General features: G+C 40.5%; 1 protein-coding gene across 1 annotated transcript in view; it reads right to left on the bottom strand.

The window, feature by feature from the left end:
- The window catches only part of GRIK3 (glutamate ionotropic receptor kainate type subunit 3), a 452,956-nt gene that overhangs the window by 105,216 nt on the left and 329,884 nt on the right, over positions 1-17,856 (bottom strand). The window contains exon 10 of the mRNA XM_018564116.1: positions 16,884-17,087. Coding sequence (XP_018419618.1) covers positions 16,884-17,087 — 204 coding nt within the window. The remainder of the gene's footprint in view (positions 1-16,883; positions 17,088-17,856) is intronic.

Below are 17,856 nucleotides of genomic sequence, written 5' to 3'. Positions count from 1 at the left end.
CAAATAGCGAGAGGGGAAGTTGAGTCCAGACTTCCAGTTCCTTTATAAGTTTTTCAATAAGAGGTTTATAATTTAGAGTATATAGTGAGGAAGGCAACCTGCCCAACTTGATGCCCAGGTATGTGAAATGACCATGTGCCAATTGCAGACCGTATTCTATAGCTTCTGGGAGGCCCAAGGAAGGCTTATGGGATAGGGACAGAATTTCACTTTGTTACATTTATTTTATATCCTGAGTGGGATCCAAATTCCTCTATAATAGATAATACTCTGGGTACATCCTCTCCCACCTTTGACGTAAAGATCAGTAAATCATCTGCGAATAATGCTGCTCGGATTTCTTCTGTTCCCACTTTGATACCATGGCGGTCTGCTTTAAAAATCAGCCATCTAGAGAGGGGCTCAATGGCTAGATTGAATAAAAGAGGGGATAAGGGGCATCCCTAATGGGTTCCTTGGAGTAAAGTAATGGGCGAGGAAAGAAAACCTTCTGAAAATATTCTAGCTATTGGGGAGGCGTACATGGCATGTAAAAGTTGGCGGAAGTGGCCCTCAAAACCCATTTTGTGCAGTATTAAAAACAGCCAATCATGTCTAACATAATCAAAAGCTTTTTCAGCATCTAGCGTTATCATGGCGCATCCCTCTCCTGATCCCCTAGAGCACTGCTCTAGGACTGCCAATACTTTCCGGATGTTAATTACTGCAGCCCTACCCCTGGTAAATCCTACCTGGGTGGGGTGAAGGAGATGCGGCATGATAGACGCCAGTCTATTCACTAGTATTTTGGAGAGTATTTTAGAGCCCACATTCAGTAAGGAGATGGGTCGATAAGAGTCAGGTAGCTGTGGATCTTTACGTGATTTTAAAAGCACCTTAAGATAGGCTTCTTTGCCTGTGGACATGTATGACCCTGTCCTCCACATATGTGTGAATGTTTTGTGAAGCGTGGGTGTCAGTGAAGACTTCAAAAGCTTATACATTTCTGCAGTGTACCCATCTGGTCCGGGAGATTTACCATTGCTCAAGGAAGCTATCGTGTGTAATATTTCCGATTCCGTTATGTCTGCTTTAAGGGCTTGTACTTGAGATTCCGTAAGGGTAGGAAGAGGGATCGTATCAAAGGGGAAAGTAGAATGATCCTTCGGTGCGGAGTGGGTGGTGTATAATTTTTGGTAATAGGAATGTAATAGATCATTTATTTGTTTAGGATCGGTAATCTTATGTTCCTGGCTATCCTTAAGACATTGTATTGGGCGAGGACATTGTATTGGTCGAACCAAATTGGCTAATAGTTTACCACATTTGTTGCCAAATTTGTGGAATTTCAGGTCCCATATTGATTTAGTATACAGGTCATACCGATGTAGCAGAGTTTCATATTCCCCTTTCGCCTTGGCCCAGGACGACATGAGTTCCTTAGTGGGATTAGCCTTAAATGCTAAGTATGCTTGACGCAAGCTAAGACTTGCGGTTGCCTGGGTAATTATCGACTGTTTTCGTTTGGCTCCCACATACGCTATCAGTCCCCCTCTGAGATATGCCTTACCAGCCTCCCAATATAGCGTAGGCGATATGCCCGGAGTATTATTGGTGGTTTCATAATCCTGCCAAGCTTCCTGGACTGCATCTCTAAAGTGGGCATCTTCTAACAGATGGGAGGGAAAACGCCATATGCGCGTGTAACCCATCGGAATAAGTTTGTGCAAATGCAGTGCTACAGGAGCATGGTTGGATATGAGTAGATCCTGAATGATAACTTGGTGGGCAAAGGATAACAGTGAGTGGGAACAAAAAATATAATCTAAGCGGGAAAGAGAGGCAGGAACTGGGGAACAGTAGGTATATTCCCTACCTTCTGGATTTTGTAGCCTCCATACATCGAAAATGTTTAAATCAGATTGGAACTGTGCCGAGGGTGAGGGTGAGGAGGAGGTTATCCTGCTGCGCGATGTTGTATCTGACACTCAATCCTCATCCTCGGACATTACCATGTTCATGTCTCCCCTATCACCTTATTCGTCGCTGCATCACTCAGAACCCATGAGGCAGGGGTACGAAAAAAGGTGCTAGGTGGAGAGTTCGGTATATACGTTATAAATCATATATTCTTCCCCTTCAATGACAATGCAAATTTTTACAAGTCGCCCCTCCGCATCATTGTCCGTAGAAAGTACAGTATACGAGAGAACCTTGTGCAGCAGGATAATGACCCCCGCCTTTCGGCCATGTGAAGGGGAGCCTATGACCTCTCCCACCCAGAATTTTCGCATCCTGTGAAAATCTTCTTTCTGTAGGTGGGTTTCTTGTAACAGGGCAACGTGGGCTTTCAATTTAGCAAGATGTCGTAATATTCTAGTGCACTTCTGAGGGGATCGTAGACCCTTCACATTCCACGTTACAATGTTAATCGCCTGTGACATAATAATATTGCTGGGACCGACCATAGTCGGGGGTAATGCACCCCTGCACAAGATTCCTCCTAGACCCCGCAATCACTTGGATCATCCGGAGTATTTCTGAATATATTATTAACACACTTTCCATGTCAGAGTTGGTCATCTTGACTACTAAAGGTTAGAAGTAAAGAGCATCTAGTATAGTACACACTACCAGCTATCTGGTTGCTGCTACATGAGAAATTGATGAGCACATACATGAGAATAAACAATAAAAAAATAAACCGAACTGCAACAACTTATAGAACACGTATAACCCTTCTTCCGCTAATCCACCCGAAACCCACCCTTTTGTAGCAGAGTGGATCCACTGGGTGAATTGAAGAACGTGTGATTATAAGAAAAAAAAAAATAGCCATCGCACTTCCTTTTTAGCTGCCAAAGGTAGCCTCAATAAAATGAAAAATTAATTGTCTCAACATGTGGGACTTTGAAAAGAAAAAAGGGAAAAACCCATCAAAGCCAGAGCTACACGGGTGTCTAGAAATAAAGGCAAACAAAAACAAGGGATGTGGATATAAAATATAGTTACGTGTATGTTCTGCGGTTCATCCCAAAGGACAGCGTGGTTAGATCCATACAGGGGGAGCCGCCATGCGTGTAACTTGTGCCTTAGCACTACGTTCCCCTCGATGATGCCCCAGGGGGGAAATAATCGATATGGAAAAACGGCAGGCAGATTGAAAAAAACAGAAATAAAAGCAAAATTAAACCATTAAACTTTAAAAGCTAAAGCCGTTGCCGGGTATGGCCTTCGCATCGCAGGCCCGTAAATTAGGTATCATGTTCCTGAGACTACATCGACTACATGAACGACAGGAACCTGGTGACTCGAGCGCATCTTATTCTGTTCAGGCGGGCTCCATCGCCACCGAGGCCGGAGGAGGGGAGAACCGACGTTGCCTATTACTTCCCAAGTGTGCGCGTTGATCGAGGCCAGCTGAATTATTTGATTCCAGGAAAGAGTTGGTCTCCTGCGGTGTAGTGAAGGTATGTCTAGATCCATCTAAAGGTTGAATATGGAGAATTGCTGGGTACGTCAGGGAAAACCGTATGTTCCGTTGACGTAGTGTCTTGCATACCTCAGAGAAGGCCTTCCTTTTGCGGCTAACCTCCGCCGAATAGTCGGCAAACAGCAGGATACTATGCTCTTCAAGTCGGAGGTTTTCTTGTATTGCGGTAAGCTTTAAGAATGTCCGATTTATCCACATAGGACATGTATTTTACAATCATTGGATGAGGGCGAGAGTATTTCTGTTGTGGTGGGCCCAGACGATGCGCCCTCTCCACTACGCATACACAAGCAAGCCCCAGCTTGTCCGGAAGAATATGTGAGCAGAGGTTCGGCAGTTCCGCAGGCATGTAAGTTTCAGGTAGGTCCACTATGCGAAGGTTGTTCCTCCTGGAGCGGTTTTCCAAATCCGTGGTTGGGTAAGTGCACGGACCTGTGAATTGGCAGCCGCCAATTCATCTTCCAGTAGAGAGACCCTGTTTTCCACCTCCGTTACACGGCGGGTCTGTGCCAGAATGTCCTGGCGTAAGGATTGCATACCTTTGGTGATCGCTGCTTCCACCGCCGCCAATATGGATGCCTGGATAGTGGGCTTCAGCAATTTGGCCACAGCAGCGGGACCCTGGGTCTGGGATTGAGTCTGCATCCGAGTCAAGTTGGGAGGCCTCCATAGCCTCGAGTAGAGTTTGTGCGCCCTTTTTCCCAGTCCGATAGTCCTCCCGTGGCGTGCCGCGGGGATGTTCTATGAATTTGTCCATCTTTGAGGGGCTTCGAGTTGCTCTGATTCGCACCCTGTGATCTAGCTCAGTGGCAGCTCTGGCCGATTTAAAATGCTGATTAGTCCCGGGGAACCGGAGCTCCTCACATATGCGACTCTCCTGGCAGGCGCCGGAACCGGAAGTATACATACTTTTTTGTTCTAATGGAGAGTTCACTATAATGCAGAATATCCTCAATTTAACTGACATGAAGAAAGGATGAGTTAGACAATAAAGCTAACTCTGGTAAGTCAGTTAGCAAAGATGTTAATCCATATTTAGGACGTCTCCGGCTATGGATTATGCCGATCTCAGATACAGCTAATTTTTGTTTAGATTCCTAAACCTAAAATACCTGAAAAAGAAGAACCAAATACAAATCTAGATGTGTGATCCCAAAGATTTAGGAGACAATACTTGCAGATCCTCAACAGTCACTGTTGTAGCACATCTTCATCTACCACAATCTGAAAAGGCACGCATTGGGATTAATTTACTAAAGGCAAAAAGGCTGTTTACTTTGCAGAGGTATTCTCACTTTGCAAGGGTTTTTTTTCTGTGGTGAAAAAGTGCTATGCAAAGAATGCCCATTCACGTGCAAGGAAAATAAAAAAGCAGTATTTTTGCTTGCACATGTTTGGATGATGGAAATCAGCAGCTTCACCTTACTCACAAGGAATAATTGGCTTGCAAAGCTAACATCCTATTTTGCATTAGTAAATCATCCCCATTGTGTGACTTATACATAATTTACTTAATCCCATATCTCTTTCCACCCTATAGTTTATAAGATCATATAAGCAAAAATCTCTCTCCTACTGTTTTTTGATAGTGTAGTTTCTTACCAGTCAGTCAACTTGGTCCCATTTTGTGCACATTATTTCTTACCATGTCAAACCCAAGGATATGTAGATAAGGTTTTGTGGCTAAATTGCATTAAGTATGGTCACTAAAAGCACTATATACATAACTAAATAGTGTTTGCTATGTTCTTGCCTGGGGTTTCATCAAGCTGTTCTAATTTTCTGAAAGAAGATACTGGTAAGTTAATTGGTTTCTTTCCATACTGTGGCCCACAAGTGTACAAAAACTATCACTGACACTACTAGACAGCAGGCAGTATATGATCTTGTGCAGAGCCTAGCAAGAGCACCCCAGCTAGTATTGTATAATGGAGCCTATATTTTACTTAAGATAACAGTCTCCCCTATTAACACAGTTAATAACAATAAAGCAGGGCATTTATTCCCTTGGAAGGCATTTATTTTTAATTTCAACATAGTTAATGTAATCTAAAAGAGCCTTGGGGCAAAATACTCTGAGATATCACTACCTTTCTGGATATCTTCATTACCCTAGCTATAGTTTTGAAATGCTAGACAGAAACAGCAAATGGCCCCATTGCAGTCACAATACCCTCACAGAAGTGTGCAAAAAAAAAAGCTAAAGGTAATTTGCAATTACACACGAGAACATAGTGATATATTTTAGTGGATTGCCTTTTTCCATATTTAAAGTTAATTTTATAGTAGTTACTGCAGTGTAACTTTCACTTTTTCCAAGACTGTTCTTCAATATTTGTATTCTAATATTAAATATAGAGATTTGTGGTATTTAGAGGCCCACAGCCTCACCCCAATATTGATATTCCCATGAAAACTGCTATAAACATATGGGGCATGGGTAGTCATGGGTTTATACCAATCTTGAAACCAAACAACTGCTTGCCACACACCCCACTGTCAGGAAACCTGTGTCTACCTTACTTTCTGACTTTGGGTCCAATATGATATAAAAACAGGCATTAAAAAAAAAACACGGGTATTTACAACCCTCTGCCCACCCATTAACTTTGATTAAAAAAAGATCCAATACATACTTTTTCCCGCAGTATTCTTGCCAGTCCAATTACATAACCAGCACTTCCCCTTTAGGCAGCAGTGGGTTAGGGAATTTATCCAGGACTGAGCAGTGCTCACGTAATAATATGTTAGGCCTGAAGTACTGTTGGTCCAGCATGAGTGATGATGTGCCCTAAGGGGCATCTGTAAACAAGAGGCTGGGCTCACAGGAAACTGGCAGAATGACTTAGTGTCATTCTGCCCTGAAAGGGATCTCCAATGCTGAACCAAAGTCAAGGGCAGCATTGGGGTGTGGAGAGGGTAAGTAAAAATGTTATTGTTTTTAATAAACAGGGGGGGTGCAGAAAATGGAAAAAATCTTGTTTCACTTTAATGCCACAAAGAACACTACTGCCCTTTAAAGCCCTGAAAAACACACAGACTGCTCAACTGGACTGTAGGGAATATCCTGGTGAAAACACTGTTTCAATCTACGCAAAATTATTTTGTTCAGATTTCCCCAAATTAGCCCGTCTTCTACAAAAGTGGCAGAGCAATACTCCTTCTTTGGAAAATGAAGATTGGGAAGAAACCATTGATATCTATTTACCCTAATTGATTTCAGTTAAGGATAAAATGTATTCAAACAAAATTCCTACACAGAATATACTACACCCTCCCTGAGGATGCATAAACATGTTTTGGCAACAAGTTTTCATTATTATCAATAATATCCCTAATATACCCCAAGATGTTAAACTATTGATTTTCAATTCAACTTTCTATGCCAGAAGTGAAATGCTTAAATGGAGATTGCAAACATTTCCTACAATCAATAAAAAGACATTGAGAGACAAGTGTCCATAAATAAAATGCTACTGATCTTTAAACTTACCTATATGGGCACAAATTGCCCAAGCAAATTTGCTAACATTTTGACTATGTGGATCACGGACAAAAAATAAAGCATGATATTATTTTAAAAATACTGGTATCAGACTTAGGGAAATGTTCTCTGGGATGAGGGAGTCCTTGCCATATTTAAATTGTGGGAGATGAGACACCTATTGTCAAGTGTTCTCCAGCAGGGTGTGCTAGAGATAACACTTCATACAGTATTAACAACCTCCGGGCCGCAATGCGTAAATATACTGCAGCCCACAGAAGTGGTTATACTAAGAACACAGCTGCTGCTGCAGCCATGTTCTTGGTGTAATTTTAAATATTTGTCATTCGTTGTCAATCGTTTTTATCAATCCATTAAATGCGCTGCCCCCACCCCCTACCCCTCCGCCTCCGCCTGCTTCCCTGGGCTCCACTGTCCCACGTGCGGGCCCAGAACCAGCAAGGTGAGTCTCCGAGCAACAAGCTTGTTAGCCCACTATGTGATAGCAATAAAGTTAGTGAAAAAAAAGTTTAACATATTTTTTTTTAACCATTTAGCCATTAAAGCCCTATGAGAGAGGGACCTAGAAAGATAAAGACTATGCAGAAGACCAAAAGGACTGTGCTTTGAAGTAATTCAACAGGTATCCTGTACTCCCTTCATCCTCCACCCCTATTCTTCATCATGCATGTGTCATTAAAATATCTAAAATATGTTCAAAGTTACTGACACTCTTCACTCAACTCACTTAACATCTAAGTTTTATCTTCTTAGGAACATGCCTATAGACAAATGTTATTTTCATCTGGGGGTCCCACTTGTAATACACAAGGCCCTGTTGGGTGGAGGCACTGTCATTATAGATATATTCAAGTCCCATGTTCCCACTTTGTAGAGGCTCAAGATCTTCTAGTTATCTACAGGTGGGCAGCGATAGCTGATTGGAGAGAGTCATCTAACTAGACACCCCCCCCCAAAAAAAAATGAATGATTAAATGAACAAACAAAAATAGCAAAATTTCACAAGATCCTTAACATTTTTTGTATTATTTAAAGGGCTGGAAGATAAGGAAAATGGGGAAATATAGCAACATGATTTTACTAAAAATAAGGTGTGTCCCTCCCAATAAACAACATCCAGCACCATTATCCCAAGTTAAAAACTATACCATGGATCGCTGGTCTATCCATTTGTAATAGTAAAAAAGTATTATTTTTACCTTAAGCATAATTGTTATCCTTTCTACTCAAAGGTATAGCTGAACCAAGTCCTTTTATATCTGTCGACACTATTATAACACACTTTTAACAAACATTTATGTACATTACTATAAGCTTCAAATGTGAATTAAAACTCAGTGTAGGAAGAAACACTCAGGAATATTGACTGTTGATGGTACAGATACTCTAAAACATAATATGTTTTAATAAATGTTTTAATAAGCCTATCCCACCTCAACCTAACCACTGAACTATCACATTCTCAAACAATTCATCCCCACACAGCTACCTCCTCATGTATCACTTCCCCTTCCCTTTTAGAGTGTAAGCTCTCATAGGCAGGGCCGTCCTTACCATCTTGTCTTGATTTGTATTGTGATTGTAATGTCTTCCTTATTTTGCAAACCGTTGGCGCTATATAAATCCTGTATAATAATAATAATAATAATAATAATTTGGCTGTATACACAAACCCCAGGGTTGCAATGGAGAAGTAGTATGGCATGGAGTCACAGGTTTACAGCTCAGTCATTCAAAGGGGTATGGCGCTGGTATATTAAAGTGAATTCAAGGTGGAGTATGTGTATGTTGGATTAACTTGTGGTTTGCAAGAGATAAATGCAATATTTTCATTAAGGATAATTGGAAAGTAAGAGCAGGGGTGGATACACTTTTTGCATAGACCATGTAGCTACACAAGGGCTTTCTAGGATTTAGGGGCCCATTTATATGCATTGGGAAGGCGAAGGGAGCCCTTCCTGCTGTCCCACGAACCAAAACACTGCTCACATCTACGGCTGATGAGAAATTAGATATTCTTCAAGAGGTGCCCTAATCATTTGTCTGATTCATAATATACAAATAGTTTGAGGCAACAGGCACCTTCTTCACTCTTTGTCTGACCATCACTGACACATGTAGACTACTTCTACCATTTTTTCTCTTGATACCATTTGGGCAGAAAAGATATGTTTCTAATGGCATTCATAGGCCCTGAGACAGTTCAGGGCATCACAAATGACCACTCTTCATCTGTTAAGTTTGAACTCCAGTCATATATAAAAATACACATGAAGGCTGCTCTGTGTGAATACACCCTTAAATGTATTTGTTTTTAAAACAGCAGCGTTTAGACTTGGGCAGAGAAAAGCAGCACAAGGAGCCAGTGAGTTGTGCTGCACTGCAAAGAGCAGGCGCATAGGAGGAAAAAGCAGAGTGACAGAGAAATTAGATTTTAGTATTCTGTTTCTCCTTTTACTGTTTAGTCACAGGCTGGAGGAGGGTCAAGACCAGTAAATGTTTCTGAACTGCAGCTGCAGAGTAAAATCTGATCCCCTGTGCTGTGTAACAGAGCTTTGTAAATATCAGCACTGGATGGAAATACAAATTCTTTGGCAGGTTAAACAGATCCCTTATATTTCATATCTGTTTTTATCTGTTTGTCTGGAATTAAGCTTTATATGCAGAGTAGTGATGGGCCGAACACCCCCTTTAAGAGGGCTTGTATGCAAGTTATTGGCCATAAAAGGTGTATGGGGGTCCGGGTACTGCCCTGGGGGACAGGAATAAATGATAAAAACAGGAGCAGTGATTTTAACATCACTTAAACGGTAAGAATAAAAATGAAAAATTCCTTCTAATATCATGCATGGGGGGGTCCCCTTAACCTGCCTGTGAAGTGGCGGATCTGTACGATGTATAGAACCTGCTGCACCAAAACTGACAGTTCTAAAAAAAAAAAAATAGTTTTAGTCTTAAAGTGTGCAGTTCCCCCTCCCAAACATCACCAGACCCTTTAGGTCTGGTAGGAATGTAAGGATGGACCATTTTTTTTAAAAAAAAGCGTTGGGTTCCCCCTCAAAGTCATACCAGGCCCTTAAAGTCTGGTAGAAATATTTAGGAGGGACCCCATGTAAAATAAAGTGTGTTGGGTTCCCCCTCAAAGTCATACCACGCCCTTAAGGTCTGGTAGGAATAGTGAGGAAGGACCCCATGTAAAAAAAAAAAAACAAGTGTGTGGGGTTCCCCCTTAAAGTCATACCAGGCCCTTAAGGTCTGGTAGGAATATTAAGGAGGAACCCCACCCCCCAAAATGGGGGAGGGGACGTGGGGTCCCCCTAAAATTCCATACCAGACCCTTGATCCGAGCATAGGCCTGGCAGGGCCAGAAAGGGGGGGGATGAGCGAGGGGCCCTTCTCCCTCCAACACCAGGCCACATGCCCTCGGCAGCGGTGGTTGTGGGGGTCTGCGGGGGAAGGGGGCTTATTTGCATCGGGTTACCCCTTCAATTAAGGGGGCACCCAGATGTCACCCCCCTCTCTTGTGAATGAATAAGGGGTTCTTGTACCCTTACCCATTCACTAAAGTGTTAAATAAAATAGTTATTAAAAAGTCCAGACTCCCGCCGCATAATGGCATTTTGACAGATGCCGGCTAAACATAAATAATTGGGCGAGGCTAGTGGTGACAGCTAGCTCCGCCAAATTGTGTAGTTTGCCGGCATCTCATAGGCGAGACATGATTGGGCATAGTCATCAGGACTTTGCCCAATCATGGCTCCAAATGTGGTCAGGTGCAAGTCTTTAACCAATTAGAGCTTACACTTTGCAGTATGGGACGTTGCGCGGTCAAACAAACCGTGAACATCCCATAAAGTTCGGCGAACGCTCAAACAGCGGATTTTCGATTCAAACTCATGTTCGAATCGAACCGGCGGACCATCCCTAATGCAGAGGGCCCAGTAGCTGTTCTTGCCCTAAATTCTTACAATTTCCACCACTGAGCAACTGATAGAAAAGGAAAAGAGAAAATACACATTTTTTATGTAACACATGATTTGTACTGCAAGTATTGGGCCCTGAAAGCAAAAAATTCCTTAAGAAACTAAAAATACATTCACTGAAAGGTGCTTGCATGAGCTGTGCTCGGAGAAACGTATCTGCTTATGACTGATTTGTCACAGTGAACCGCGTGAACTGGCCTTTCAGAAAACAAATTATAAGTTAAAATCACAAGGACCTCATCAGTTCAGATCATTGGTTTCTAAATACAGCTGTGCTCAAATGATATGTTAAAAAAAAAAAAAAACAATTGTGCAGTTTTATGGCCTTGCACAGTACTTCTAACCTGCGTGTGCTTTTAAGCTCTGTAATGCTGCTGGTTAAAAGACATTCTTGCTGAAGTGCTGCGTACAATGCACAGAGAAGAAACAAAACTGCTTACTCGAGTGCTCATTTGGATGCCATTACCAGGCTTTACTATTACTGTGAAAGCTGTGTGTGCTACGCAAGACAGATCTGTAGACCTTTGACTCTTGTACAAGTGGTTTTAGATGGTTGATGTAAAACGGCACACTTGCCCACTAATATTCACCTTAGTGTGTGGTGTATTCCAGCAAGCTTACAGCTGCTTTCAATTTAGAGGTGATAGACAGACGTGTTGTCAGAGTCTCACACCTCTTATTGCTATAAGGTGACCAGGGCCATGAACGTGGTAGAACACTGTAAGATACCAAGAACTCAGCTGCCGTTCACAAGGGAAATTGAGGAAGGGCTAATACAGAAGCTGAAAAACAGACTGCAGATAAGGAAGATAATGACCACTTGTAGCTCTCCGTAATTATAGTGCTCTTGTAGCTATTTTAAGTCACTGTTTTTCCATCCACATCTGTCATCTACCATTATAGCATTTTATTTCATTGTTTTTCCATTCTAAATTATATTTTGCCGGTGAAAAATATTAAGCATCAATAGTCGGGCTGGTTTTAAAGGGTCCCTAGGAGAACATTTAAAAGCAATCACCTTAAAGATTTAAATTGCATAGCATTATTTGAAGTTATCTGCCCAGAAATTGTTTCCTCTATTGCTTGCTGATGGCACTGAATGCCTCAGGCCACCTTTGTGTACCCTAAATGGTCAACCCTTATTACTACCACTGGTAGCCTTGTGGAATACTTCTTGGTGCTAAGAGTTTCTGGTTAATGGCCATTGATACTTGTGTTGGAGGTCAGAACATACTCCCATATTGTCTCCCAGTGCTTATACCCTCTCCCCACCCCCCATCCTGCAGAAGGGAAAAATAGCAATAGCAAAGACACTGAGCTATGCAGTTTCATGAAATCAACTTCCTGTACCATTATACAGACACCGTATTCCATGCCTAAAAGCATGTTAAATGGGTGTCATGTTGTTTAGGATATATTCTTTTTCCTGTTTTTCCTTGTTTTCATAGTTTCATCAGTTAATATCCTATCAATTATTTATAAAATAATTAACCCAAATATACATTATGACATTTCAGTAATGTAAGTAAGTTAAAATGACACTAAACTCAGTAAGTTAAAATGAAACTAAATCTTAAAAATGCATTCAGCTCACTCCTGTGATAGACTGCCATCCAATACAAATTAGTAAACTAAACATGAGATTGTAGTCCATCATGGCAGTGAGCTTGGAGCTGTGGCTACTTTACAACACACACAGGGAACATGGGGAACAAAAGTAGCCACCCTTCAGAAGGAAGGACAGTGTCACCACCAATTCAGAGATGATTTTAGGATCTACAGCTGAGTGATACACAAATAAGATAAATTTTTGTTAATAGTTAATGTATTGAATGCATTTTTAAGATTTAAATTCTGAGTTTAGTGTCACCTTAAAACAAACATTGCATGGTGCCATACTTTTATTAGCTAAAAATACACTTGCATGCCCCTCTCTGATTTAGTTTGACAACAGCATGACCATGTCGAACAATAGTAGCCACCCTCCAGTAGGAAGGACAGTGCCAGCATGAATTCAGAGATGATTTGAGGATCTACAGTCAAGTGATACACAAACAAGATACATTTGTATTAATAGTTTAGGTATATAAATGCATTTTTAAGATTTTCCTCCTGAGTTTTTTGTCACTTTAAGATAAGATAAATCACCGGGCTGGTACTTCTTTTTTTTTAGGAAGTGGTGATGAGAATTTAATGCTTGATTTCCCACGTCTGTACACTGACCACCATGAGGAGGTCCATTTCTCTTTGTGGAACTGTCACTGTATTTTAAAATATAGAGAAGGCAAAAGGAACATTGGAAAAACCTGAAGGTTAGTGGGAACTTTCAAAATTGCACAGCAGGCAGTTATAGAAGTAGAAACTATGAAAGGGAGATCCCACCCTGGAGTTTATATACAATGAAAGAAGTCAGCCCTAAAATCGCACCTGTAACTGAAATATACTTTAATTATGCAATTAATTTAAATTTTCCTGTTGCTTATTAACATTATTAGCAACTTCTTAACATATCTGCCTGATGATATACTGGATAGGTAACAAACCTTGTGGCATGACCTATTACAAGAGGTCCAAGAGGTCCTGAGAGTACCTAGTAGACATGCAACCCTGCAAAAAGTATGTTTTGTTTGATCTTTCAGATACAAAATTTGATTTGGTTTGTTATTCAGATTCTGGATCCATCGGAATTTTCGTTTTGGAAACTTGACTGTGCCTGTAAGGTAACTCCAACAGCCCAAAAATAACCCATCTGACTTGCCAGAGAACAGTCACATGTCTGGATTTGTTTAGTTTTGAATGATTTTGAAAGCATTCAGATTTTATTTGCATTCGGATGCATTAGAATTTTGAAATTCAGATGCATCTAAATGTCCGAATTTAATGAAATTCACACAAATATCCATTTGGAGCTAAAGGAAATTTACATGTCTAGTACCTAGGTGGCTTGTAACTCTGAAAAATGCCCTTGTGAACTGACCCTGCTGACAGCCCTGACCACAAATGTAGAGAACATTCATCGTGCTAAATATAGAAGTAATATCCTGTAATCAAGTCAATGTTTTCTTTCTGCTAGCAAGCCTCAGAAAATCTGACTGCTGAACTTGTACTCTCATGTGGCACAGAAGTATGGGACAATGTAGATGATGTACATAGAGGCTTCTCTTAATGTGGTTCTTTTTTATTGGAACAATCTTACACAAGTTCCTTAAACCTCAATGTTGCCACATTTTATACAATTAAAAAGACATTTAATAACTGGGGAGAATGGAAGCATCAAAGCTGACCAATCAAAGCTTGATTAGTAGCAGAGCTTGTTGCCATGGAGACATGTTTTCATATTGCTAATAATGATAGCTCTTGAAAAAGCAGAGGACATTGCATCCATTAAAATGATTCTCAGTAGTTTAACCAATGAAGAAAAAAAATCAGAAATTTCTCCCTAACCTTTTCTCTCTTGAAAACCGAGTCTCTGATTGCGTGCAGATCAGTAGTGGTAATTTTGAGAATGGTTATAGGCAGCAGAGAATTTCCAAGAGCAGCTGTGTTTAACCCTTACTCATCAAGTGGCTTTATACATTATATACTGTACAAGAAATGAAAGATTTTAGCAACGTTTTGCATGCTGCTTAAGAAATTTACGATGTGAGCTGTGAATGTAGATTGATATTGCTTCAAGCTGAACTCTGGGCACAACACCTTTTATTTAATTATATTCCTCAATGACCACAAATTATATAAATTCACTTTGTGTGTACCTAATGCCTTTGAAAACCTAGATATTACATTGTAAAAGTAGCATTGACATCATAACTGTGTTGCACATAGCCTGTGCAGGGAGCAGAGCTGTGAGGGGGACTCAGCAGGCCTAAAGACTGCTTGCAGATAGGTACAGGAGGAGAGTGGATACCAGCAGGGGCATCACAGGGGGGTTACAGCATGCACCGGGTGACAACATCAGAGGGGATGCCACCAAAATGACTGAGAGTCATTTTAGTGTCACCCCCTCTGAAAACTCATGGACCGAGAGCCCGACAGTTGCACAAGAGAGGAGTGGGACCCGATAGCATACCTTATCCCACCGGACGAACGTTCCCTCCTCTCTTTGTCAGCATCCATCACCAAGATGGCAACCTGCAGTGCATTATTCACAATGTTATGACCTACGCACCAGGTAACACCCGACGGCCACACAGGGTGACACCTGGCTTGGTGACACCCCTGGATACAAGACCAGTATCCCTGCACAAAGACAGAGAACAGTGGTGACAGGTCTTTGTACCAGGAAGCTCTTGTTCAAATGAAAGGTATTATACTGAATTACTGCACAGATCTGGAAAAAATACACAAAGTACACCAAGATTCAAGTAAGAATACATATGCCTCTTGTATTTAGTTTACTATTGGCTATTGCAAATTGAAATAGCCAATAGTAATGTACCAATGCATTTCAATAGGAATTTTTTTTTCTTTTTTTTTTGACGGCAGCAGAGCCGCCAGACAATAGGAAGCTATTGGGCGGAGCTAGCTGTCACTGCTAGCTCCGCACAATCATTTTCTATTTACGTTTTCTATTTTACCCTTTTTAACTCTTTCTGTTCTGCTCGGTCCCACTGCTGTTCGGCATCTTTAAGAATAGGCCGAACAGCAGCGAGTAGCCTGCCAGAGGGTGGTCATTCACTCGGCTGCCTATGGCAGCTTAGTGAATAGACCCCTATGTGTTCATCCTGGAGTTCTTTCATCTACCACTGACAAAGCAACTATGACATACATCTCCTAAATACAAACATGTGCATACATCCAGCCCTGTGTTTCCTTTTATGCAGCATGAAGGTGAATTACTGCCTTCTCTCCTGGGCTTGGGATTCCATATGATGTATATAGAAATAAACTGGTTTATCAGTACTCAACAATACACATGGGCATAAGTGCAATTTGTACACACATTCCATATGATGGATATAGAAATAAACTGGTTTATCAGTACTCAACAATACACATGGGCATAAGTGCAATTTGTACACACTTGTACTGTTGCACCTTCCTGTAGTATAGTATTTATTGTTCAACTTTATACACCTTACTAGTGAATGTTGCCCACAGTATGGTTCAAAGGTTATTTTAACCACAGTAGCTGTATCCGTTTTAGATGGTTGCTGGAAGATTAACATTCTAACCAGCTTCTTACTTCTTTTGGGGAGCATGGTAGTAAGATATTTGCACCCGATTTACCAGGCCATACAAACTACTATTGCCATTACTCTTCCTGTTTGACATTTCAGTGTATTTTAAGTTGCAGAGAAGGTGGATAAAGCTTCTACATAATTTTGAATTTTAGAAAACATGAAGCCTGTTTGGGAGACCCTTATGTGTCAAATTGGTACTAACTGGAAATATTTTAATTTCTTTAATTTCTAGGTCTCAGTGCAACTACAACCTTCACTGTGATAACATATATTACGTGATTTGTCCTTCAAAAACATATTACGTGATTTGTTCTTAAAAAACAATCAATATATAATGAAATACATTCCTGCTTCCTAAATTGCATACAACCATAAGATAAATATAAGATATAATAAACATCAATACATTTAAAAAAAAATGTTTTTGTTAAAATGGTTGTATGCCACTACCTGCACTTTTGGTTATCATTATAATTGGTTATCATTATATCCTCTGGTTTACTTATAAAGTGAGTGTTTTTATATTAAAAAAAGTATACTGAGTAGACAATACCATGTTTGTAGAATGAAAATGATCATATAGGTCTCCTAAATATTTTACATTCTGTTGTGATTACTATTGGAAGCTCTACTTATCCATAATAATCCTGAGCCATCAAGACATCTCATAATGTTACCCATTTATATGTAAGATATACAGTATTTGCTGCTACTTAATAAAGTTTGAAGGAATCACTTACATGATCAATTAGCTCTTTCACCAAGCCATTCCACTGTCCTTTTTCATCTTGAGATCCATATCTACCATCTTCCACTAAACGTATGTCATATTCAAATCCAAGGATTTCTGAAATCTTTTTTAGGAGATCGATGCAAAAGCCTTCAAATCGGTCCTTACCAAACAGAGGGGTATCAGACTTCTTAAACATCACATAAGGCTCTTCCTGAAAACATAAATAAAAAATACATTTCTACATAGTTATCACAGAAATTAGTAGGCAGAGTTTGTGCAGAAGCTTCCATGGTTCCGTTTAAGCAGCACCTGCCCACCATTACATTCTTGTATTAGAGGTGTGTAGAGTCTTATATGCTCTACGTAAGCACAGATGAATGGTAAGCAGTAGGGATGAGCTTTAGGTTTGGGTCAACCATGAGCTCAACCCAAACTCAAGTCATTCACAGATTAGAACAATGGCAAGCTACTGTGATCATTCACAGTCATAGCAACCAATTGCCAATCTTTCTAGCCTTTGAACTGTGGTTATGTGGCTCAGATAGGTTAGTAATGTGAGTTTTCCTACGTGCCAGCCACATCCTTATAAAAACTAGAGTTCTCGGCAGCCTTTCATCTGTGTGTGTGGAGACTTGGAGTAGATAGGGACAGCTCACAGTGTATTTTTATAGAGAGATAGTTACTGCTATATTAATTAAACAATGCTATTTATGTTATAGCATTATATTATATGCTATTTGCTGTATTGTGCTATATTACAGTGAATTGCAGTGTGGTGGGTTATCTATTATGTAGTGTACCCCATCCTGTGTTTATTGCTGTATTGTGCTACATTACTGTAATTTTCATTGCAGTGGGATCTATATTAGAGTCTTACCATCCTTTGTGTTCACAGTGCATAGATCAAACAGCCCTTTTCAGGACTACCTTTTTGTGTGTGTGTCAGCAGCAACTTCTGTTAATTTTAAGCTTCTGCTCGC

This window comes from Nanorana parkeri, unplaced genomic scaffold (genome assembly GCF_000935625.1).
Source record: "Nanorana parkeri isolate BGI_ZX_2015 unplaced genomic scaffold, ASM93562v1 scaffold726, whole genome shotgun sequence".
In the NCBI taxonomy this organism is placed as follows: domain Eukaryota; kingdom Metazoa; phylum Chordata; class Amphibia; order Anura; family Dicroglossidae; genus Nanorana; species Nanorana parkeri.
This window is presented reverse-complemented; position numbering and strand designations above follow the sequence as displayed.